Source organism: Amphiprion ocellaris, chromosome 16, assembly GCF_022539595.1.
Source record: "Amphiprion ocellaris isolate individual 3 ecotype Okinawa chromosome 16, ASM2253959v1, whole genome shotgun sequence".
Lineage (NCBI taxonomy): Eukaryota > Metazoa > Chordata > Actinopteri > Pomacentridae > Amphiprion > Amphiprion ocellaris.
Genome location: NC_072781.1, coordinates 29,088,028 through 29,111,721, shown reverse-complemented (window position 1 = coordinate 29,111,721; position 23,694 = coordinate 29,088,028). Strand labels below are relative to the sequence as shown.

The 23,694-nt window shown below is 38.4% G+C and overlaps 3 protein-coding genes across 6 annotated transcripts in view; 1 reads left to right on the top strand and 2 right to left on the bottom strand.

The window, feature by feature from the left end:
* The window catches only part of LOC111579488 (carbonyl reductase [NADPH] 1-like), a 14,564-nt gene extending 6,047 nt beyond the window's left edge, over nt 1-8,517 (bottom strand). Inside the window, exons 1-6 of one of the 2 annotated variants that reach the window (XM_055018438.1) lie at nt 8,495-8,517; nt 4,125-4,239; nt 3,473-3,642; nt 1,514-1,621; nt 549-757; nt 412-465 (exon numbers count right to left, since the gene is read on the bottom strand). In XM_055018438.1, coding sequence (XP_054874413.1) covers nt 412-465; nt 549-757; nt 1,514-1,621; nt 3,473-3,642; nt 4,125-4,237 — 654 coding nt within the window. In that variant the 5' untranslated portion in view covers nt 4,238-4,239; nt 8,495-8,517. Of the gene's footprint in view, nt 1-411; nt 466-548; nt 758-1,513; nt 1,622-3,472; nt 3,643-4,124; nt 4,240-4,899; nt 5,037-8,494 lie in introns of those variants that run through there. The other variant, XM_023286784.3, reaches the window with a different exon arrangement.
* Nucleotides 5,040-13,411, top strand: setd4 (SET domain containing 4). 2 transcript variants are annotated; one of them, XM_023286781.3, is made up of 13 exons: nt 5,040-5,199; nt 5,819-5,908; nt 6,485-6,580; nt 6,733-6,770; nt 8,323-8,411; nt 8,964-9,200; nt 9,629-9,688; nt 9,798-9,927; nt 10,001-10,175; nt 10,544-10,622; nt 10,731-10,811; nt 11,702-11,825; nt 11,893-13,411. In XM_023286781.3, the coding sequence occupies exons 1-13, from the start codon at nt 5,055-5,057 to the stop codon at nt 12,067-12,069; spliced, it is 1,521 nt and encodes a 506-aa protein (XP_023142549.3). In that variant the 5' UTR covers nt 5,040-5,054; the 3' UTR covers nt 12,070-13,411. The 2 variants fall into 2 exon arrangements, with proteins under 2 accessions (XP_023142549.3, XP_023142550.2); XM_023286782.3 differs by having other exon boundaries at nt 5,087-5,203.
* Nucleotides 12,175-23,694, bottom strand: cryzl1 (crystallin, zeta (quinone reductase)-like 1). Of its 2 annotated transcripts, XM_023286778.3 has the most exons (13): nt 23,461-23,694; nt 21,872-21,949; nt 20,664-20,736; nt 20,516-20,560; nt 19,760-19,828; nt 18,087-18,220; nt 17,887-17,998; nt 17,695-17,715; nt 17,281-17,379; nt 17,079-17,191; nt 15,424-15,529; nt 15,299-15,344; nt 12,175-14,544 (listed from the first exon to the last, which is right to left on the bottom strand). In XM_023286778.3, exons 1-13 carry the CDS (start codon nt 23,524-23,526, stop codon nt 14,448-14,450), a joined length of 1,059 nt encoding a protein of 352 aa, XP_023142546.2. In that variant the 5' UTR covers nt 23,527-23,694; the 3' UTR covers nt 12,175-14,447. The 2 variants fall into 2 exon arrangements, with proteins under 2 accessions (XP_023142546.2, XP_023142547.2); XM_023286779.3 differs by lacking the exon at nt 17,695-17,715 and having other exon boundaries at nt 13,844-14,544.

Sequence of the window (23,694 nt, the reverse complement as noted above, 5' to 3'; positions counted from 1 at the left end):
TGCATTCCCAAAACTTGGTCTTCGCCTTTACAATTCTTCTCTTAATTTCTTCATCCACTTTCCCATCTTCTGTTATCGTGCTTCCAAGGAATTGGTATTCATGGACTTGCTCTAGATTGTTACCTTCTGCACTGATTACAAAGTTTTCTGGTGTTGTCTTGTTAACATACATGGTCTTCGTCTTTTTGGTATTGAGCTCCATCCCATAAGCTTTACATGTGGCGCAGAGAGAATCACTGCCTGAAGTGACTGGATATTGTTGACAAGCAACACTGTGTCGTCTGCTTATCCGATGTTGGTGATATTGATTACACAACTGGATACAACACCCCCAAAAATTGCATTAAACAGTATTTCTACTGCATTTTATCTCCTCAGTCTATTGAAAATTTGATTAGAAGTTTCATTTACCCCATCATTTGGTCGCTCCTTAGACAGACGACGAGCATGAATCATGGACAAAGTCTGTAGAGAAACACACATTTAGAATCATTATTTCTATAAATGTGGCATCGCATTATAAGACCCTAACATGTACTCAGTCTTACCGTCAGGCCGGTTTTCGACACTCCGTACGCTGTTTCCGGCCAGCCGTCTTCCTTGTGTTTTCCTTTCTGGCTCTCAGCGACGAATCTCTGCATCAGTCCGACCAGCTCGTCCTCCGTTATGTCCTCGCTGCGAAATCGCTGCTGCAGAGCTGGACTGCAGTCTTTCAAAGCCCAAGAACCGCCGAGGCTGGAGACGTTCACAACACGACCTGAAACACAAAATACAGGACATCTGAAGCTCATAACTGCTCGACAAACCTCCACTGCAGTAAAAACGTGTTTTGTTTTAAAAATCATTCATAGAGGATAAGTTTTAGTGTTCGTTTGTTTGGGCAGCAGGTGGAGCTTTGACTTCTTGGGTTCTTCTTTAATTTCTATAAACTTTGTACATCTGGATTTGAGCAGTTTACTACATTTGTTCATGGCCAAAGTTCTGGTTTTGGCTGAAATGTTCTATGGTTTCACTTTTGGACTTTGGTTTTACCACTCTAGAAAAACTGTCCTGAAGCCACTCCAGAATTTTCTTGCCTGTTTTCTTTGGGTAATTGTTGTATTTAAAGGTAAACTGTTGATTTTCTTCAAGTATCTTTCTGTCATTCATCCTTTTTTCAGTTCTGTAAAGTCTACTCGTTTCTGTTAAGACTCCCAATCACAGCATGATGATGCCACCACCATGCTTTACCATAAGAATTAGCAGGTCATGGAAGCTGAATATTGTTGGCCAGAGGCTTTCTGCGATTTTGTATCTTGGTTTTTGTCTTGATTTGCAGTTTGACAACACAGGTGTGTTTCTAAATTTACTCAAACTTCAGTCTGTTAGTTGTAATGCAAGGATAATGAAAAGAAACGGTGTACTGCATGAGTCTGGATACGTTCTGAAGCCACAACATTTTTGTGTATTCTCATCATTTTTCCAGCAGACTGACGATTCGAGTAGACGGCAAACTAAATCTGTGTGTTCATACCTCCGGCTTTGATGAGCGGCAGGAAGTGAGTCAGCATGTCTCTGGTGGCGAAGAAGTTCGTCTTCAGGGTCACGTCAGCCTGGACAGCAAATGGAGTCGTGTCCCCCTCTGTAAAGAAAGAGTGAACATGTTGTCATTATTTTATAGTTGCAAATGTAAACAATATCTGACAGTAATTCAGTAATGAGCGCTAGGCTTTTTGTTAGGAAAATAAAAGCACTCAGGGCTGCACATGTTCATTTCAGCAACGATATCATGACGTGTGGATGCACAATAGTCAAAACTGCAAAAAGTGTAATGTTCATAAGAGAAGTCTGCCTAAAAGAATACAATTAACTGGGATTCAAGGCTTCTTGGATACTGAGTTTTTTAAAAAAAACTATTCACAACAGTTTGTTAACATGCTGCACATGAGCACAGCAAAATGAGCCAAGAACTGGAGAGAAACGAACAACAAAAGAACATTTTAATACAGAAACGCAGCATCACTTGTATGGAAACACTTCATTATATTCAACAAAAACAAGTTCTTATTTGGCAATTGTTGCCACTGCATGAGGCAACGCAACTCATTTTTTTGACAATGTATATCAGCACCACAAAAGTTTGCATAATGAGTGCAAAGTCAGATCTCAATACCATCCAAAATCAAAAAAGTGCAAGCGTTAAATGGCTCCGAACAGCATTTTTCAGCTCTTACTTTAAATTATTTTTCATTCTCCATGCAGATGCCCCCCTTAAAAAACAACCTTAATTGTTCTAGAATGATTAATTATTTCCTAACAGAGTTATTCAAGTCATCTGGTGCAAGTTTGTGTATTTTTTTTCAAATTGTAACATCAGTTTTTTTATAATACAGTGCAGCCCCAGTATACATATATTCTCCAGCTCATGTATTTATAAAATATTAAATGCTAATACTAGCATAAGACTGCAGATTGGTGCCAATTACTGACTTGCAGAATCAGTAACTTATTTTAAATCACTTCTGAAAACCCACTTTCATAGACTTGCTTGTATGTGAAGTTTACGGTACTTTTAGCTTTATTTAGTTTCAGTGTTTTATTCTGTATTTGTCCTGTTTTTAGATGTTCTCTCTTGTTTTAATTTACAATTTTACTGCCTGGTTCCTTGGTGTGATATCGTCTCTCCAACTCTTCCATTATCTATCCATCCATTATCTATATACCACTTAATCCTCATTAGGGTTGGGGGGGGCTGGAGTCTATCCCAGCTGACTTAGTGTGAAGACAGGAGACACCTGGACAGGTCACCAGTCCATCGCAGGGTTACATATACAGACAAACAATCAAACTCACAGCTATGGGCAATTTAGGATAATCAATTAACCTCAGCATGTTTTTGGACTGTGGGAGGAAGCCGGAGAAAATCCACGCATTCACAGGGAAAACATGCAAACTCTGTGCAGAAAGATCCTGAGAAGGCCGGGACACAAACCAGGGATCTTCTAGCTGCAAGGTGGAAGTGCTAACCACTACACCACTGTGCAGCCCCAGTCTCTAATTCTTTAATTCTGAAAGTTTTGGGATTTTTATTTTGGAATTTTAACCCTCAATCTTATTCTTTAATTTTCAAATTGCCTAGTTCCCTTGTTTGACATGACTGCTAATCTAGCTAATTATTAATGAAATTTATTACTATTTTACTGTCTATCACAGTTTATTTTAGTTGACTCTGACCTGTCTCATATCTTGCTTGATTGTCTGTGTTAAATGTTTTGACCATCAAAGCACCTCATGAACGCTGTTCTCAAAGGTGCTATATAAATAAAGCTATTATTATTATTATTATTTCAACTGTATATCTAAGCCGTAGTAGTTTAGTCTTTCTGGGACAAGAATTTCCTCTGAGATTAATAAAGTTCTCTTTTATAATAACCATCAGTGTTTGTAACTTCAGTGCAGTTTAATATTCCTCAGTGTCTCGATTCATTCTTACCTTTGAATAAGATCGCAGCGTTATTGATGAGGACATCGACTCCTCCGTATTTCTCTTTGAAGAAAGCTGCTGCAGCTGTGATGCTGCTCACGTCATTGATGTCCAGCTGATGAAACTTTGGATTCAGTCCCTCAGAGGACAAAGACTTCACGGCTTCCTCACCACGACCACTAGAACAGGAGAAAAAACTCTTATTTACTGTCATTTTATCGTAATAAGACACAGATCTGCAGTGTTTTTCAGTTAGTTTCACTTTGATTTTTGATTTTAAAGGTTCTAAAAACACATTTTCAGCTACTTTTAGTGATTTATTATCAGTCAAAGTCGGCGATTCTGATGTCTGTGCTTCCATCTGAGCTCTTCAAATAGGTTTCAAACTGGAAGGAGGCAAAAAGTCATGATGAAAGCAATTAAATCTGATGAAACAACAGCTTCACATTCTGGATGAAGCAGAATAGCAGAGTTGTTTTTTAAAGCTACGCTCTTAATAACTGGAAAAACTTGTCTGGAATATTACATTTGACCACAAAATTAAGATTTGAAACCAGGTTTTCGAGGGTATTTGTTAAACATGAAAAAATAATTGCAAAAAGATGAAATCATGCACATTGCGACATGGTCCTGTGCAGGTGTGACCAGGTGAGTGACCTACACGTCTCTGGATGTGAGGTAAACGTCACCCTGGTACTGCTTGCAGAGCGCTCGGACGATGGCCAATCCGATGCCCTTGTTGCTTCCTGTTACTACGGCAACCTTCACTGACATGTCTGTCAAAAGAGTAAGAAAGGTGTGAAGTCGCACAGTAAACGCACAAACTGATCCTGTTCCACCTTCAACACACAAACCAGCGTTAACACTTGTGGCACAGCGACTTTATCGTTTCTCTGGCACAGAAACAATGTTATCAGACATGTAGGGTTAAGGTTAAGGTTTGGCTGAGTCATGATGACAATTTCAGGGAGAGAAATTCAAATAGATTTGTCTAATAATACAGAAAAGCACAAATAAAGCATCTGAAAATCATAAAAATGACCATTTTGTGACATAAAACACTACAAGTAAAGAAACTGTGCAATAAATCTGCTTTAAATTATAATCAAAAAACACGATGTGCAAGGATTTGTACTTAAAAATGACAATTTAATCATTAAAAAAACAACAAATTACTATTACTATCTGTACTGGTTTTGCAGGAATTTTGCAGGTTAGTTTTGCAACCTTTTTGATAAATTAACCTTAAATTTAAACTGCCTGCTTTATTATGGACTTAGCTTTAATGTGTGGATTGAACAATAAAAAACAATAAACTACTACTACGTACTTGGAGCTCTGTTATGACCTTTGACTGCTGGTTTTGCAGGTTAGTTTTGCAACTATGGTGTTAAAATAACCTTTAACCTTAAGCGATAAAAACTGATGTTTCTTACTTGAAGCTGCTGTTGTTCTGCTGATTGAAGCTGCTGTGAAGAAGCTGAAGACGGAATAAACGAGCTGCAGCAGAAAATCAGCTGATAAAAAGGACTGAAGAACATGATACTAGATGAAAAGGGGAGGAACATAGATATATATATAGAAGATATTCATGTCCATGTCCATGGGAGGAAGCTGGGCGGAGTTTTGCGCAGGATCAGTGCGCATACCCGGAAAAACAAGCGGAACACGTGGTCAGAGGGCTGCTCATGGAGCTGCGGTGGAAGATCGTGGTCAGATGGCGCTGAGGACGGTTTGTAGGTATTTTATTTATATTTTTATTGACTGTGTGCATCTGTAGGTAGTTGGTAAATGTATGAATTCTGCGTTTTTGTGCTGTTAGGAGAAAAAGGAGGATTTGGTTATAAACTAAAGCCTCAAAGTGAGGTTTACCTGATGTTTGTTTTGTTCATACAAAACTGTAACTGTGGTTTGACATGTATTAAAACACTACTAACATTGAAATTACTGTAGTAGTTGCTATTTTTTGTTGTTGTACTTGAGAAGCTTCAGATTCTGCAGTTAAAAGACAATTTAAGTGGAACTGAACGTGGAGCGACCAAATCTTTGTTTTTTTTCCCCACATTTTGATGATTTCAAACAGGGTTTTGACATTTTAACTGAAGCCTGAATGCTTTGCACAGAGACTGATTTGTGAGCGTTTTATTATGTCAGAATAGGCGGGAAAAATGAAGTTTCACAGCTTACGTCTGAAATACATAAGTCCAGATCTTAAGTCATTTCACATAAACTGGTGACATCTGGAATGATTATCCAAGACAGACTGGAGAGGGAACTGTAACACCTTTTTCAATCCTTACACTATTCTATTTGTCTCTATCTCTGGGGCCTGTTGAGTTGTATTTATTGTCACAGGTCCATATGGGAACATGACGGGTCGAAGACGTCGAGCTGGACGAGCTGCCAGGACGAGGAGGCAGAAACATGAAAACTCCCTCCGGTCAGGTAGAAACAATTAGCTGATTTCCAACAATGTTTCTCTGCTGTAAACTGCTTCATCATAAACTCCTCTTCTTGTTGTTCTCCTTGTTCTCCTCCTTCTTCTCTTCTTTTTCTTGTTTCCTTCTTCTTCTTTTTCTTGCTCTTTTTGTTCTTCTCCTCCTTCTTCTCTCCTTTTTCTTCTCCTTCTTCTCTTTCGTCTTACTCCTTCTTTTTCTTCTTCCCTTTCTTCTCTTTGTCCTCCTGCTCTTTCTTCTTCTTCTTGTTCTCTTTATTCTTCTCCTTCTCCTCCTTCATCTCCTTCTTTTCTTTCTTCTTCATTTTGTCGTTCTTCTCTCCTTCTTCTCTTCCTTCTGCATCTCCTTTGTCTTCTTCTTCACCTTCTCATTCTTTTTTCCCTCTTCTTTTCCTCCTTTTTCTTTTTGTCCTTCTTCTCTCTTTCTCCTCCTCCTTCTTCTTTTCCTTCTTCTTCTTCTGCTCCTTCTTCTTTTTGTCCTTCTCCTCATTCTTTTTCTAATTCTTCTTTTTCTCCTTCTTCTTCTTCTCCTTCTCATTCTTCTCCTCCTCCTCCTTCTTCTTCAGCCTCCTTACGTCACCTGTCTCAGTACATCAGACTGATGAAGTTTCTTCACCAGCGAGGATTCACCTCCACTCTGCTGCAGCCGGCCGTCTTCACCGGTAAAACTCCGCTTTATCGCCACGTTATCTGGAGTTTAACAAAACCTCAGTAGATAAATTCACTTATTAGCTTCCTGTCAGCAGCATCAACACACAGAATAAGTGATGTTCCATTCTTTAAATGTGTCGTTGTTAAACTTTTCTCCATCCAGACACAGGTCGAGGACTTCAGACTCTCAGAGCTATAAAGGTAATCAGATTTTTTTACATGCACAGTTCAGTACTTTTATTACCTGCTTTGTGATGTTTTTATTGGTATTCAGATGCTTCAGAATGTTTTTCTGCTTTGCATCTTTTATGACAGTAAATGGAATCTTGATCTTAACCTCAAAGGGGAACATCGGTTGATATATCGGAATTCTTTTATTCCCTAAAATTCAGTAACAGTCCCGTAAATCCAGCATTGATCAGGCTTTAAATAATATTATTACAATGACTGACCTAATTTATCAAGTTCTTTCCATTCCAGTTTGATTCACAAGTTCAGCTCTTTTTTTGTTTTCTGTAGATTTTAATAAACTGTCCAATGAGGTATTTCAATAAAGTTTAATAAAATTAAACCGCACAGCAAAACGCTCGTTAAACAACATTTAAACAAGCTTTGGAGTGAAATGTTGAGCTGAAACTGTTAATAAATTGTTGGGTGCATTATACAATTCATAGCAAACCTCATAAACATTGCATTTTTACACAGTTTCTTCTACACATGCCATTTACTGCACTGTACTTTGTCTATTCAACATTACCAACCTCAGAATGATGAGACATTTTTAACTTTCTGCAGCACTTTTTTTTTTAACAATCCTGGTTTTCAGAACAGATAAAGATAAATTGTTGTATTTAAATGCAAAAGGTGTTGCTTTTCTTCAAGTATCTTTCTAGCATTCATCCTTTTTTCAGTTCTGTAAAGTCTACCCGTTTCTGCTAAGACTCCCCATCATAGCATGATGATGCCACCACCGTGCTTTACCATAAGAATTAGAAGGTCATGGAAAGTGAATATTGTTTTCCAGATATAGCACTTGGAGGTCAGTTGTCTTATAATCAGGCAAGATAAACTTTTCCTTTGTGCTTTCAGAGTCTTTTGAATGCCATTTCATAAACTCCCAAAGTTCCAGGGTGCCTAAAGCTCCGTTTTAGCAAAGATTGGTGATCGTCAGCCCAGATTTCTTCCACTTCAGAAATGCAGATTCTGCCTGAGAATCCTAAAAGCTTGAAAAAGAGTTTGATACCTGAACAACTTTACAGAGACTTTCTGGGATTTTGCAGCTTGGTTTTTGTCCTGATTTGCAGTTTGACAACACATGCGTGTTTCTAAATTTACTCAAACTCCAATCTAGTATCGTTTCCATTCCAGTTTGATTCACAACTTCAGCTACTGTTTTTCTATATAGTCCTTTCTCCAATTTATTTAGCTTTTGAATTCTTGTTGTAAATCATCTTTGAATGTCTAAAAAAAAGTGCTGTATCAGTATTATTATTAAATATTATTATGTAGATAGAAGCTGTTAGAAGAGATAAGGTGCAAAGTTGTGCTGGTATTTACCATAAAGAGTGTTAGAAGTCTAAGTAAATTATGAAAATAGAAATAATAAAGAGAATATAAAAGGCTATTTTGCAGTGACAACTTGTTCTTTGATGCATATTGTAATAAATCCTTTTAATTTTTAAACAGTGATGCTTTATAAAAATTAGAATAGCTGTGTTTAAGTATTAAATTGTGTCTCTGTTTTGTTTGTCAGCCCGGTCATCTGGTGATTTCTCTGCCTGAGTCGTGTCTCCTCACGACCTTGACTGTCCTGAACAGCTACTTGGGAGAATATATAAAAAGGTGAGAGACAAATGTAAATAAATTGCAGATTTTTACACTGAATCCTCATTTTTCTGACATGCAGGAGCCTGATAAATCCTCACCTGTTCAGACTCACTTCATTGTTCACCTGTACGCCCTGCTGCCTGGCTGTCAGGAGGCATTAAATCAAACTGTTTCTCCCTCGGGCTGCACAGTGGCGTAGTGGTTAGCACTTTCGCCTTGCAGCAAGAAGGTCCCTGGTTCGCGTCCCGGCTTTCCCGGGATCTTTCTGCATGGAGTTTGCATGTTCTCCCTGTGCATGCGTGGGTTTTCTCCGGGTACTCCGGCTTCCTCCCACAGTCCAAAAATATGCTGAGGTTAATTGATTACTCTAAATTGCCCGTAGGTGTGAATGTGAGAGTGCTTGTTTGTCTTTGTATGTGGCCCTGCGACAGACTGGCGACCTGTCTAGGGTGTCCCCTGCCTTCGCCCGAGTCAGCTGGGATAGGCTCCAGCACCCCCCGCGACCCTAGTGAGGATTAAGCGGTGTATAGATAATGGATGGATGGATGGATGTTTCTCCCTCCACAGCTGGAAGCCTCGTCTGTCTCCCCTCCTGGTTCTCTGCGTCTTCCTGGTTTGCGAGCGTCACCGAGGGGAGGCCTCTGATTGGTTCCCCTACGTCGACCTGCTGCCCGCTTCCTACACCTGTCCCGTGTACTTCGGCGACGACGTCATGGACGCTCTGCCCGCCTGTGTGAGGAGGCGGGGCTTAGAGCAGAGGGAGGCGGTGCAGGAAATGTTCTCCTCCAATCAGGACTTCTTCAGGTGAGTTCAGGTTCTGCAGGTTCTGTTTTAGAACAAATTAACGGAGTTTATTTACACAGTCAGCTGAACTCTGTCCTGCTTTTACTGAACTGATCTGTTGATGATTGATTTGGTCATGGAGAGAATGCCAAGAGTGTGCAAAGCAGGAATCAAAGCAAAGGGTGGCTGTTTTTAGGAATATAAAATAAAAAACATGCTTTGCCTTATTTCACACTTTCTTGTTTACTACATAGTTCCATATGTGTTCATTCATAGTTTTGATGCCTTCAGTGACAATCTACTATGTAAATAGCCATGAAAATAAATAAAAACCATTAAATGAGAAAGTGTGTCCAAACTTTTGGCCGGTAGTGTATATAATTATTTAAAGAAGCATCTTATTTATCTTCATTTATGTGAATATTCTGTTAAGTTCTGATCTTTTTCAGGTCTCTGCAGCCGGTCCTGAATCAGTCTACAGAGGACGTGTTGACCTACGAGGCTTTCAGGTCCACAAACATGTTAAATTAAACACTTTCTGCCTCTTTTTCAGTCTAAATGTTCAGTTTATTTCAGCCCATCTTTGAGAAAATGTAAATCTGTCCCCTCGTCCTGTAGATGGGCCTGGTGCAGCGTCAACACTCGCTCCGTCTTCATGTCTCATCGGCCAAGCAGCTTCTTGTCTGGACCGGATCGCTTCGCTTTAGCTCCGTTTCTGGACCTGCTGAACCACCGAGCTGACGTCCAGGTAACAGATTCACCTGTTTACTTATTCAAATACACAATATACATGTAGAGGAATAATTGTATTTTTCTGTCAGGTTGAAGCCAGTTTCAACGATGCGACAAGGTGTTACGAGATCAGGAGTGTTTGTGGGACTCGGCGCTTCCACCAGGCCTTTATTAACTACGGTTGCCATGACAACCAGCGATTACTGTTAGAATATGGCTTCATCTGCAGCGACAATCCTCACAGCGTCGTCTACGTGGACGTAGGTAAATTGTAGGCAGCAACACAGAGTAATATGCAATTTTACAAAAGTGAGACAGAAAAATCTAAATAAAAAGTATTTTACATATAAAATAAGCCTTTTTTTGATCCTACAGTTGGGAAATTTGCAGTGTTACAGTAACACAGATGGTGCAAACATTTAGGGAATGTTGTGTAAAAATAAAAATAAACCAAAACATGCATAAAAATAATAAAAAATATGCATTAGTACTTGCAATTATAAGTAGTATTGCACAGATTAAATAGAAAAATATCCAAAAGAGCAGATATTCTTATATATGTAGAAAAATACATATTGCACAGTGTTTTTAAAAGTACTGTACAGTAAAATTTAAACTGTTTATTCCCCCAGATCTGCTCTGTGATGTTTTGAAAGCTGACAGGAGTTTGGATCAGAAGATCAAGTTCCTCAGAGAAAACAATTTCCTTCAGTAAGACTTTAAATTTATGACCTGATTTATCTCTAAACCCTGGTAGAAGATATTCCAGAAGTTGGTTCATGCGTAAAATAACTGCAGATTTGTTTCCGTCGCTGTTAGAAATCTGACTATTTCCAGCGAAGGCCCCAGTTGGAGGCTGCTGACGGCACTCAGACTGTTTTCTCTGCCACAAACGATGTAGTAAGTTCACAAAAACACACACATGTTGAAAGTTTAATCACGATAACTCCAGTACTGTCCTCTCCCCACTCGATTCCTATCTGTTTAAGGGCTAATTTTAAGCTTTTATTGTTTGTTTTTAAGGTTTTTCATGCATTAGCATCTGAGTTTTTTTGTTTAAAAAAAAAAAAAAAAAAAGACAATCTTAGCAAGTTGCACCAAGTAGTGCTTACAGTTACATTATCAGATAAATATGCACAAGAAATAGTGCTTTGAATTATATAAAGTGATTATGGGAAGAATTTTTCAACATTTTGGCAACAATATTCATGCAAAAATATCACTGGATGTTCTAAAATTCAGGCACAACTGCAGAGACCCGACATATTGCAGCTTTTTATTCCTATTTTATTGACTTTTATTCTGTTTTTCAAGGGAGTTCTGGCCAAGATATTCAGGATTAAATACAAAATAGTTACAAAATTACACGGTTCAAAGAGAATGAAAACACTAGCAAAAAACTAATAAAGATTAAATTTACAAGCAAGTTATGAAAAACAAGTACGTGTTTGTCTTCTACTTGCTATGTTCTGTCTTTTAGTTGTTTCAAGCTTTGTTTTTAAATGTGCTTTATTAATAGGTTTGATTTCTATCTCCGTAAACGTGAAGCCAAAGTTTTGTCTTCACATTTTTCCTGAAGTAAAACTTGTGAAATGTGTTTTCAGTGTATTTGTCAGGGATTTGTCAGTTGATCTATAGAGAATGCAATGGAAGCAGTTTGCTGCTGTATGCAATTTAAATCAACTTTTTTCATATTTCATCTCACCCATAATCAGAGATTATTTAATCTGCTTGTCCAGTATTATAGATTCTGAATCAGTGACTGGGTGTGTTTCTGTGTATATTTTCAGCCACCAGTGGAAGACAGTGCTGCTCGGTCAGACGCTGTGTGAAGAAAAAGAACAGTGGATCGTTGGAACAGCGAAGATTCTCTGTCAGCGACTTCTACGGGACACATTTACAGCTTTAGATAAGGTGAGCACACAAACCAAACTGCTTCCCAGTGATTTACTGCCTGTCTTGACTTTTTTCTGCTCTTTAGATCTCAAACCTCCTCCAGCAGAGTGAGCAGCCAATCAGAGAGCAGCTGGAGGTGGTGATGTCACTGCGGCAGGAGGAGAGGTGCATCCTGGGAAGATGTCTGGAGGTTCTGGATGAGTCTCTCAAACAAACTGATGAACTGTTGCCATGTCAACAGGATGCTGATGCTGTGAGCTGACGACTGATGCTGGATCAGAGTCCAGCTGTGCTAAAAAACTATGAGATCTAAAATCTACTGAAAATGGACTTATGGAGGACGGAACTGTGAGGAAACAGAAGAGCAGAGATTTGACTCTGAAGAGTCATTTATTTATTTATTTCAGAGATTTTTAGGAGCCATTCAGTAAAGAAATTAGAAAGTTCAGAAGACGATACTGGCAAGACTCCAACACATTTCATGACGGCAGCTGAACTTACGTACTTGTTGCAGTTTGGATAAATTCACGTCAAACTGCCAAACATTTTAGCCTGAAAAGTGCTTAATATATGAAGCTAAAATTACACAAATATCTTTAGAAATATCCACTCTTTATACTATGAAAACTGTCACTGTCCAAAAGACAGTAATTTTGAGAATTCTAGTTCCAAGTTAGTTATATTTTGTCGTCATTTCATAAATGTTTGAATTCATATTGTTGTTAAAACTACTTAAAAGCACAATAAATGAGATGATAAGAATGGTAGCTTTGACAATGTACACCTTTAAAATTGATGTTTGGTTTAAAATGTGTTGCTGTTTTACAATGTTCATTTGATGGAGGATGAAACAAGTCACATGACCAGTTTAGTTACAGGTCACACCTGTGGGACTGTGGGTCAGATGCAACACACTGCAGAGGGAAACAATATGGTCTTAAAAACCTAACTATTCTGCATGGTCTGAGAGGTGTATACAGTAAGTGTGACCTTTAAGTTTTATTTGTTTCATATTTGGTGCCATTATTAAAGTGCTTTGTATGGACAGTTTAATGTATTGTTGTCGCAAGCTGGCATACTGGACTTACTTTTGGAATCCAGGTAATTTGAGATACTTTTTGTGAAACTTTGTGTTTGTATCCGAAATGTTTGTATGTCTTTATTTTGTGGGTTGACTGAAGAGAAAATCAAAGTTAAAAAGCATCTATATGATGCGTGGCCTTCATTATATCAGACCGAAGTAGTTAAAAAAAATGTGCAGGTGAATCAAAATGCTTGAGAAGAAACTGTTATAGAAATTTGACTATTTGTGCTGAAGGTGCTACTTGTTGTAATCTGAATAAATTCAAGGACAAACGTGTGTGACGACCCTCCACCTGGACACCAGGTGAGCCTGTTCAGAAGCTGAGGGTCATCAGCTGATTGAGCCGCACCTGGGATCAAGTGGCTCAAACTGCATCAAACCTCCCTCACTTCCAGTGTGTGTCTCTCTGACAGGAGCTGCTTCCTTCTGGAGCTCCAGAAGCCTGGTTTTGGTTTGGTTTATAGTCTTTTGTCTTACAATAAATCTTACAATTACAATAAAACCCTTTTTTTTAAGTCACCACCCTGTTGTTGTCTCCGTTTTGTTGCAGCTTCAGAGCAGAGTTGTAACAAATGGGGGCTCGTCTACACATTAGGGGAACCAGTGTACGTGTTTGTAGCTTTGCTGGGTGATTACCATTGTGGGCAGAGACTAGTAATTTCTGTGAATGAAGACAGGTGCTGTCTGGAGTGATGCTGGGTGTGACTTGGCTGTTCAGTGTTTCATGGAGGTCTGCGCATTCTGGTTGTTGGGAGACAACGTGTGGTGAGTGTTAAAAAGCAGCTCTTTGTTAGTTAAAGTAATTTTGTATATTTGCTCAGAGGAAGTTTGTTGCCAGGGTGTGATGCTGGCGTTTGTGTCTCTGTTCTATGGATTCTGTAACTGTACAGTGGAGATAAGTCGCTGTGGTTCTGTCCCTGTTAGGGGAAATGACCAGACAGTAGTTTAATAGTATGAAAGTCACCTGGAATTCTTATTATGAATGTGGTCAAAAGTTCATATTTGAGGGAAGCTGAATGTGTCTTTCTTCAGTTTAAAATGAAAGTGACCTGAGGGGCTGCACTATGAAGCAGGTTCAACATATTCAGGCTTTTTTTGAGTTAGCCTGCTTAACAAAACCTAAAATCCCAGTCAGAGATAATCATAGTTCTCAACTTTCTTTTTTATCCAGGTTTTCTTTAGTGCACTCACGGCAACACGGTGGGATTACTAACATACAGGTCGACAGGTTTGCAGATAAAACTTCAGCTGAGTATCTGTATGAATCTGTGGAAGGGAGACGCTTCTTATGGCTGATGTAAATCCAAAACCCTTTAAACTCGACATGCCTGCTAACTTATTAATCTTGCTTCATAGTACAACCCTCAGGTAACCTGGAGACTCGACATGAGGAACTCAAGGTGTGTTTTTCTGTGTTAACACAATATTGGAAACAGCTGTGATACATTTCAGAGCCTCAAAACACAGAATAACAAGTAAAAACTGGCTGACTGTTCCTCTCCCAAAAGAACTGCTCCTGTTGAGCCGCGATTCTGGGCAGAATGTGTTTATTTCAATCAGAGCTGAATGACGGCCTTTTTCTTCGGGTGACGCTGGACTGTCTCCATGACGACTGTGGCTTCGTAGAGAGGAACTGCTTCCTCCGGCTGAGGTCTGGCAGGACAGAAAGACGAGTTAGATTTCATTAGGTTAGACACCAGTCATCAAGACATCTCTATAAATCTTTAGTTTGTTCCTGCAGTTTTGGAGAAACAAATGAGAACAGAGTTGGAGTGATGTAAATTATAGAAAAGAAAAACTAAATCCAAATGTTTTTAAATATTTGTTTTACAATAATTGAAAAACCTGGAATCAGTGTGTATTTTTCCTAGTTACCTCAGTATTACCCACACTGGAAAAAGAAATAGTGGCTTTACATGCTACAGATATTTAACTACGTTCATGTTTCATTTGTTTCTCCTCTCTGCTCTGAGTGAACACAGCCTGCAGTTCAGCTGAAAAGTGTCTGAATTTTTGTCACATGACTGCTGGTCACAGCTGAGTTAAAAATGGTTTGCATGTTGCGCCAAGGAGTGCAGAATTTTTTGGTTTTTACAGAATCTATTTCCTACAAACAGTTTATTTTTACCAAATTTTTAAGTTACATTTGTTGAAAAGAGCAATTTTGATGAAGTATAATTTTAAGCTTTTTGCAAAATAAGTCACAAGTGAGTAGTTAAAGGGATGTCAGAAAGTTGAAAATACAATGATTCTTTCTGTTTTTACAACTTCTTACTAACATAGGTTTCATTTTTGCATTCTTAAATAAAGTTTATATGCCTTTAAACCAATTATGAGGCTCAGAAGTGTAAACCGGGTCCTGCATTTATTTCATTTTAGTTGGTTGAGTTTGAAGTATTCTAGTTACCTGAGGACTCCAGTTGACATTTTCTCCACAATATCTTTCAGAATATCTGCAAAAAAATGTGTTAAGGATTCCTAAAGACTGTAAAGAGGACTGTGCATGTTTTAAATGACACATTGGGAGGATACGAAGGTATCTTCCCTGCTGGGCCGATGAAGCCGTCCAGACTTCAGGGTTCAGGAAAGAGACGGAGGCTGACTTTAAATGCAGTAATCTGCAATCTGGAGGGTCCAACTGCAAAAAAAAAAAAAAACACAAAGAAGGACACAGGAGATGAAGACAGGTCAGGTGAATCTTAACTTACAACAGGAGATTTAAAGGCAATGAAAAGGAACATACTTTAAACTAATGCCTGACAGTCAAACAAGCTGTGTAAAAGAAAATAATCTACAGAAAAAGAAACAGCTGCAAGATCCAAATCTTCTGTAAAACCTGAAGTTTTCAGTGTGGTGTGTTGCTGCAGGGAGGTTGTTGTTTTTGGATTTGTAAACAGTAACACACCAATAGAGGAAGAAGAGGAAAAACTGCCTGCAGCCTTCATCTGATGAGTCAGACCAAGTAGGAGGAAGCTACAGACTCTAACTGGCCACTGAGATGATTTAAAGGAAAGCAGTTGTTGACTGAGGTCTAAAAGAATTAAAATGGCAGCAACAAGTTTTTGGAAATGTTGAGCAGAGCAGATTTAAGTATGTCTTATGAATATTTAGTAATAGACTGTAGAATACAAGTCAAAGAATCTGTCCGATATTAATGTTTTTCTACATATAGAGTAACTCTGTCATGTTATTTTCCACATTTGGAGGAATCTGTATAACATCAAAATTTCTACATGCAAAAGAATCTGCATAGTGTCAACGGTACTTGTACATATTTCCTGTTTTTTTTTTTTAAATTTTTGTACCGATGTCCCTACAGTTTTGCACAATCCTCAGGCAGTAAAAATGTTTTTTTCCCCAATAATGACCCCAATCAGAAATTTTACCAATTTAACCGAAATGTAAACAGAGTGAATAACTTTCACAGATCTTAAACAAAAAACATCATGACGTGAACCATGGTGGTGGCAGCATCATGATGTAAAGCATGGTGGTGGTAACATCATAAAATGTAATTAGTTGGTCCTTGTATCATTTCTGACCTTCCCTGAAAATTTCATCCAAATCTGATAATCCGTTTTTGAGTAATGTTGCTAACAGACAGACAAACAGATGGACAAACGTACGCCAATCATCACATAACTCCGCCGCATTCTTTGGCGGAGTAATACAATTAGAATAATAGGCCTGAACAAATGTTTACCATTAAGCTGACAGGGGAAAGTGCTTTATTAATCTTTCAAAGTATATATATGAAAAAATATAAGATGTCGTGAGAGGTTTATCACTTTAGGGCCACTTTCGACATCATTTTTTGGCAAAATGTGTCAATTCTCAACTGAAATTGGGCCAGTTTTCAAAATCTAGTCACTGTAAATTGTTTATTTTCTGCAAAATTTTGAATGAGACAGAATAAAGTGACTAAGGTGTGAAATATGATTATAAGAGATTTGATTTGATGAAGCTTTTTAACAAAATGGCACGTCATAGATGGTGTTACTGCCTGAGTAGGAAAGAAGCTGCATGTAAACCACTGTTTCCAAAACTTTAGACAGGAATTTGAGCCTGGATGTGGGACAGAAATTACTTAGATGTCATGGTTTGGGTTTTTAACAAGAGACGCCTATAAAACATCTGTCTCTCACCAGTTAAAGGTAAACTCTAGTTCAACCAGAACACTGACTCACCTGCAGGTCTTGATGTGATGTGACCCAATGACCTCCGACTCCCAGAACACTGATGATGTCGTGTTTGTGTGGAAGGAATTTCTTCTCCTCCTCCTCCTCCTCCTGCAGACAAACTGCAGGCACACAGAAATACAAAAACTCGAAATCTAAGAGTTCGAACAGTAACATTGCTTTTTTTTAAACACATTAAAAGTGCATTTACCTCCAGAATCTATGACTATATCCACTCCCAGTCCTCCTGTTTCCTCCAAAACCACCGGCAGCAGGTCGGATGAGTTGTTATAAACCGGAATAACTCTGGCTTCATGCACAAAAACATAAAGAGTGATTCTACTTCCGAAAACAATTCAAATTTAACGATTTTAATGCAAGGTTTGAAGTTTCTACTTATTTTTACAGCAAACATCCCATCACAAGGTCTTTTAAGTTTCACAGTTTGCAGTTATAGTTACATATAAAGTCCAAAATTCGCCACTTACTAATTCCAATATTTAGGTTACAACATTTAATTGAATATAAACTCTGTAAGAAGTAGAAGTAAATTCGCTCTGGTTGAATCATGCTGGCGAGAAGGCACATATGAGTGAGCTGGAAAGCCATAAATAAAAGATCTCACCAACTAAAGGTTCCTGAACACCTGAAGGAAAGACGAAGGTGAGGAGAGAAGAAAAGGAAGCAAAGATAAAAGTGGAGCATGAAAAGAGTGATAAGAAAAAACCCAGTCTAGATTTTGGACTAGATGCATTAAACAGACACTCGTGGCTTTTGAAGGCGAGCTGCAGACATCAGAGTTTTAGTGTTGACTTACCGACGCTGGGCCGAACCTGCTCCAGAAATGTGTGTTGTTGAGGCGAATGTGACGTCGTCAGAACCTTCACGCCGTGATAACAAGCCAACTGGATGCACATGAGGCCAAAAGACTTTGGAGCAAGAAGAGATGAGACCGTTAAATGTGCATACATTCTGAAATTTAATGAATACGTGACGGATTTTTTTGTTTTTACGTACGCTGCCTCCGTCCATCACCAACAGTGTGTGTCCGGCTGCGATGCGAGCATGAGTGTGCAGAGCAGTGTACGCAGAAAGACCATCACGCAACGCTGCTGCAACACAAACCGAGCTGAGCTTCTCTGGTTTCTGAACTGGAGAAAATGGAAACAAATCTTTATTGAAAACCTTTGGACTACAGTTCACCAGAAGACATGTGGAGACTCTGAAGTCAACTAGAAGAAGGTTCTTTGGTCTGAGGAGACCAGAATTCAGCTTTTCAGTCGTCAAACTAGATGCTATGTTTACTGGACGCCAAATGCTGCACGTCATTTCCACTGTGAAGCACGGTGGTGGAGGCATCATTATATGAAGCACGGTGGTGGCAGCATCATGATGTGAAGCACGGTGGTGGCAGCATCATGATGTGTAGCACGGTGGTGGCAGCATCATGATGTGAAGCATGGTGGTGGCAGCATCATGATGTGAAGCATGGAGGTGGCAGCATCATGATGTGAAGCACGGTGGTGGCAGCATCATGATGTGAAGCATGGTAGTGGCAGCATCATGATGTGAAGCATGGAGGTGGCAGCATCATGATGTGTAGCACGGTGGTGGCAGCATCATGATGTGAAGCACGGTGGTGGCAGCATCATGATGTGAAGCATGGTGGTGGCAGCATCATGATGTGAAGCATGGTGGTGGTAGCATCATGATGTGAAGCATGGTGGTGGCAGCATCATGATGTGAAGCATGGTGGTGGCAGCATCATGATGTGAAGCACGGTGGTGGCAGCATCATGATGTGAAGCACGGTGGTGGTAGCATCATGATGTGAAGCACGGTGGTGGCAGCATCATGATGTGAAGCATGGTGGTGGCAGCATCATGATGTGAAGCACGGTGGTGGCAGCATCATGATGTGAAGCATGGTGGTGGTAGCATCATGATGTGAAGCATGGAGGTGGCAGCATCATGATGTGGGAATGGGTAAAATGGATCAAGCAAAATAAAACCAAACGCTTGAGGACAAGATCTATTAAATACTGACCTAAAGGGGGTGAATACTTAAGAAATCATTTATTTAGCATTTCATCATCACATTTCATTGACATTACTTTGTATAAATCTCATTTCACTTTGACATGAAAGAGCATTTTTTTGAAAATTGCAATTTCATTATTACTATTTCTAGGTTTGAGGTAGCTGTATTGTATACAAACCTCCTTAAAAGGTGGAATTTTTGAATGATGTCAGATTAATTTTCTCTGTCTTCTTGTTCAAGTATTCAAATTTAAGTCAGACAGAAACTACAGCTGATAGAGATAGATACTTCCTGTGGACTTCCGGTGCTTTTTCACTTCTTTGTACTGCTTTACTTCAGTTTTTTTAAGTGGGGTAGACAAAAAAAACTTTTTTTTTTTAGAGCAGACGAGAACAGTTCAGTCTTTCCCAAAGTTCAGTGTGACATTTCTTCCTGAGCTGAGATGTCACTCAGACTGTAGAACAGGGTTTTGTATTATCAAGGAATCAGAAATAAAATGGCAAAAAAAAAGTTTTCATGTAGGTTTACTGTTTTTTTGCCCTTTTGCAAAATGTCAGTCACAAAAAACTAAACACTCTAATATTGTGAAGTCCTTGTCACAGCTACTGTTGCAGGAATTATAAAGTGTGTGTGAGTGTGTTTGAATCTCACCTAAATAGTGTTCGTCGATGTCGACAACATCACAGAGTCCAGAACACGTGGAGTCCAGAGGAAGGATACCTGGAGAGGACAGGTGGAGGTAAGATGTGACAAAATATTGCACTGGATGAGGCAATATAGACACAATAAATACTGCAACTACATGAAAATTACAAATAGGGCTGCAGCTATCGATTATTTTAGTAATCGAGTATTCTATTCAATTATTCTGGCGATTAATCGAGTAATCAGATTCCATGCTTGGCATGCTTGTTACAGGATCAAAAGCAGAAGTGAGCGCCTGGTGGAACACTGGCGAAAATCTGCAGTATATTGTACATATATAGTATAGTTCAGGAGTATTGTATGTGTATAGTATAGTACAGGGGTATTGTACTAAAACTGAAGCCATGAGAACCCCACATGTATTTAGTTGGTGATGCAGAAATTGCCTAAGTATGTTATAAAAAAAAATATATGTTATAAATATATACGTATTTTGCCTCCTGGAATTTTAGTAATCGAATGACTCGAATAACTTGAGGAATCGTTTCAGCCTTAGTTACAAACAAATATTTAGAACCACTCATTTTAACCCATTTTACTGATGTAGAAAGTTTTTGTACTAGAAAATGATCAATGTTGAAGATTTTTGTAAAATTTAACATCATTACTTCCAAAAAAAAGCATATCTAGATGTAAAATTGTGTCACAGATCAACAGTACGAACAACAATGATGGCAAAATTCCTTTAAAAACATTTCCTACCTACGACCTCGTCCTCCGGCTGGAAGAAGGTCACCTTGGGACCGACTGCAGGAGAAAAAAACACAGATTGACTGAAACATTTGCTGACGACTCTCCATGAAGGCTTTCATTCACTGTAATCGCATATTTATTCTGAAGTGTTTGCAACCTTGAAGGACGACTCCGGCCACCTCTCTGCCGACGGGAATCAAATCTCTCTGGATCCCAACATCACTGAGCAGCTAGAAGGAAACAGAGAGGCGGTCAGACATTCTCTAGATTATTCTAGTTCAGCTTAAGTCAATTCTTACCTGATGTGAAAGTTAATACTGATGCAACCTTTTTACTGTATTAAGAATACTGACTGTTTATCTAAACAGCGAAGAAAGCTTTACAATTTTGATGCATTTCAAGAAATTTCAGAAATGTGAAAAATGCACCTAAATTCCCTCAAATTATCCACATAAATTACAGCTGCATTGACAGTATTTCATTTTGAGTGACTGAAGATCTTTGGCATTTGTTGAGGTGTTTATGCAACAATCTCACATTCAATAATTAATTTGTTTATTTATCTTGTTTGTACAGGAAAACTGCATCAGTGCAGTCACGTAAAAACTGCTCATTAGAGCATCTAATAATAGCAAATGTTGACTGAAGGAATTAAATTATGGCAAATTAACAGGATGTGTCCATTATTTAAATTATTTTAATTTAATTTTGACTCAGCCACTGTGATCTATATTCAGTTAATAAGCATAATACAGTTTCACGCAGTCTTTTGTTCACTGTCTAGTCTAATAATTACATTAACTTTATTTGTACAGCATCTTTGAAAAACAAAATTGCAAAGTGCTTCACAAAAACAAAAAAATATTTCAAATTAGACAAATAATGAAAATTAAACAAATAGGATTTGAAGCATGCAGTTAACAAGATAAATTAGTGAAATCATGACAATTTATTTTTATTTTCATTAACTAAGAGATTAAGCTACAAAATTAACCTAAAGAGTGTAAATACAGGGTTTAATATACGTTAGTGTTATTTATGGTGTGATTTTATCAGAGTAAATTACATATTAGGGAGTACAAAAAAAGGTATAAAATACTACTTTACTCAACAATAATACATATTGAGATTTTCATATAGGTTAATTTAATAATATTTTAGTAGCTACGACTCTATGGCATAATAAATCACAGACCTTAACCTAACCAACTTAAATATTATGTCCAAGACTCCACAGCATTAATATTTATAGAGACTAAACTGATTATTTAGAGCTAAAGTTTAAGTTTTGACCCTACAAAAATATACAAATACAAAAACCAAACAAATCCAGCTGTGTTGTTGTTGATTTTCCTGCCTGGGTACCTTGAGGTCCAGCGGGCTCAGTCCACACGCCTTCACCTGGACTCTCACCTGGTAGCTGGTCAACACATCTGGGAGAGTCTGGACACAAAAACAGAGATATGGAGCTTTAAAACTGCTCAGTTTAACAGAGATATCATCACAAATATGGCAAATATGCAGGAAACATATCGACAGTACTTTTTTCCTGGCGCAATATCAGCACATTCATAGTTGTGAATTATGAATATTTTGCACAAGATATGCACTATATACACTATCAGTCAAAAGTTTCAGAACACCCCAATTTTTCCAGTTTCTTATTGGAAATTCTGCATGTTAATGTCTCATTGTACTCTGAAATGAAAGCATAGAACAAATAAACAAATGGAGTTTAAAGATGAATCAATTTAGAAACCAAAATGTATTCTAAACTTTTGACTCACCAAAATACCACATTTGTCAGATATAACAGCTGAACACACTCGTGGCTTTCTTTCCACAATGGAAATCAAATATTCTTCAGAAAGTTCTTCCCAACTCTGTTGCAGAAGTTCCCATAAATATGTGGCACTTTTAGGCTGCTTTGTTTTCACTCTTCTGTCCAGTTCATCCCAAACCTGCTCCATGGGGTTTAAGTCTGGAGACTGTGCTGCCACTTCATGTTTTCAAGCTCACCATCTGGTTCTTTTTTCCTAAGGTAGTTCTGGCATAGCTTGGACTTATGTTCTGGGTCAGTATCTTGCGGTAGGATGAACCCCTGACCAACTAGGAACATACCAGAGGGTTCTGCATGGTGCTGCAGAATACTGTGGTAGCCGTTTAGGTTCAGTGTTCCTCTCACTTTGTATAAGTCACCAACCCAGGATCCAGCAAAACAGCTCCAGAACATCACGCTTCCTCCTCCATGTTTGACAGTTGATGTCACACACTGAGGAATAATCCTTTCTCCTACTCAACGGTGAGCAAAAATCCTGTGTGATGAACCAAAGATTTCAAATTTTGATTCATCAGTCCATAATACCTTCTTCCAGTCTTCAGTAGTCCATTGGTGGTGTTTCATGGCCCTGGCAAGCCTCTTTTTCTTATTCTGACGTCTTAGCGATGGAAATATTGCTGCAACTCCACCTGTCAAACCTGCACCTCCAAGTCTTCTCTTCACAGTTAAACTGAGACTTTATTTATTATTTTTCTGCTGATATTCCTTAAATATTTGCATTTTCCCTTTGCTGTAGCACAAATAAAGGCTTCTATTATCTTATATTAGTACAATTATATAATAATGCAAAAGACAGTATTGTAATGTATAGATTATGAATGCATTTGTCATTTTCTTGCCCTAAATTGTGACCAAAAACAGCAAAACGCTGATGCTATGTCTCAGTCTAACACATCTCCTAAATCAATGGTTGGTATTGGTATATAAATAAAGGTAAGCATTGATTTTTTTTTAATTTATTGTGAATAATTTCTGGGAAACTGCAGGTTTAGTTCAGCAGAATAACAATGTCACAGTTTCTTACGTGCAGATTAATCTTGCACGTTTAATTTATTCTCTGACCTGAAGTTTTGGTGCCATTAAATGTGTTTTCATTTAACCAGAAGAGACTCACCGTTTCCTGAATAACGAACTTGGGTTCAGCATCAGTGGCACCGGCTCGACAGAACAAACCCTTCATCCTGCTAATCCGTTAATTCGCCTGGAAGACTTAAAAATAGGTAAATAACTTGTAATAATTCTGTTCATACATTAGCTGTGTCTGTTTTAGAGGGAACCAGGCTGCTAGTTTTCAATTTCTGCTAGCTTGAATCAGCTGACTGCTGCTTCTTCTTCTGCTGCTTCTATC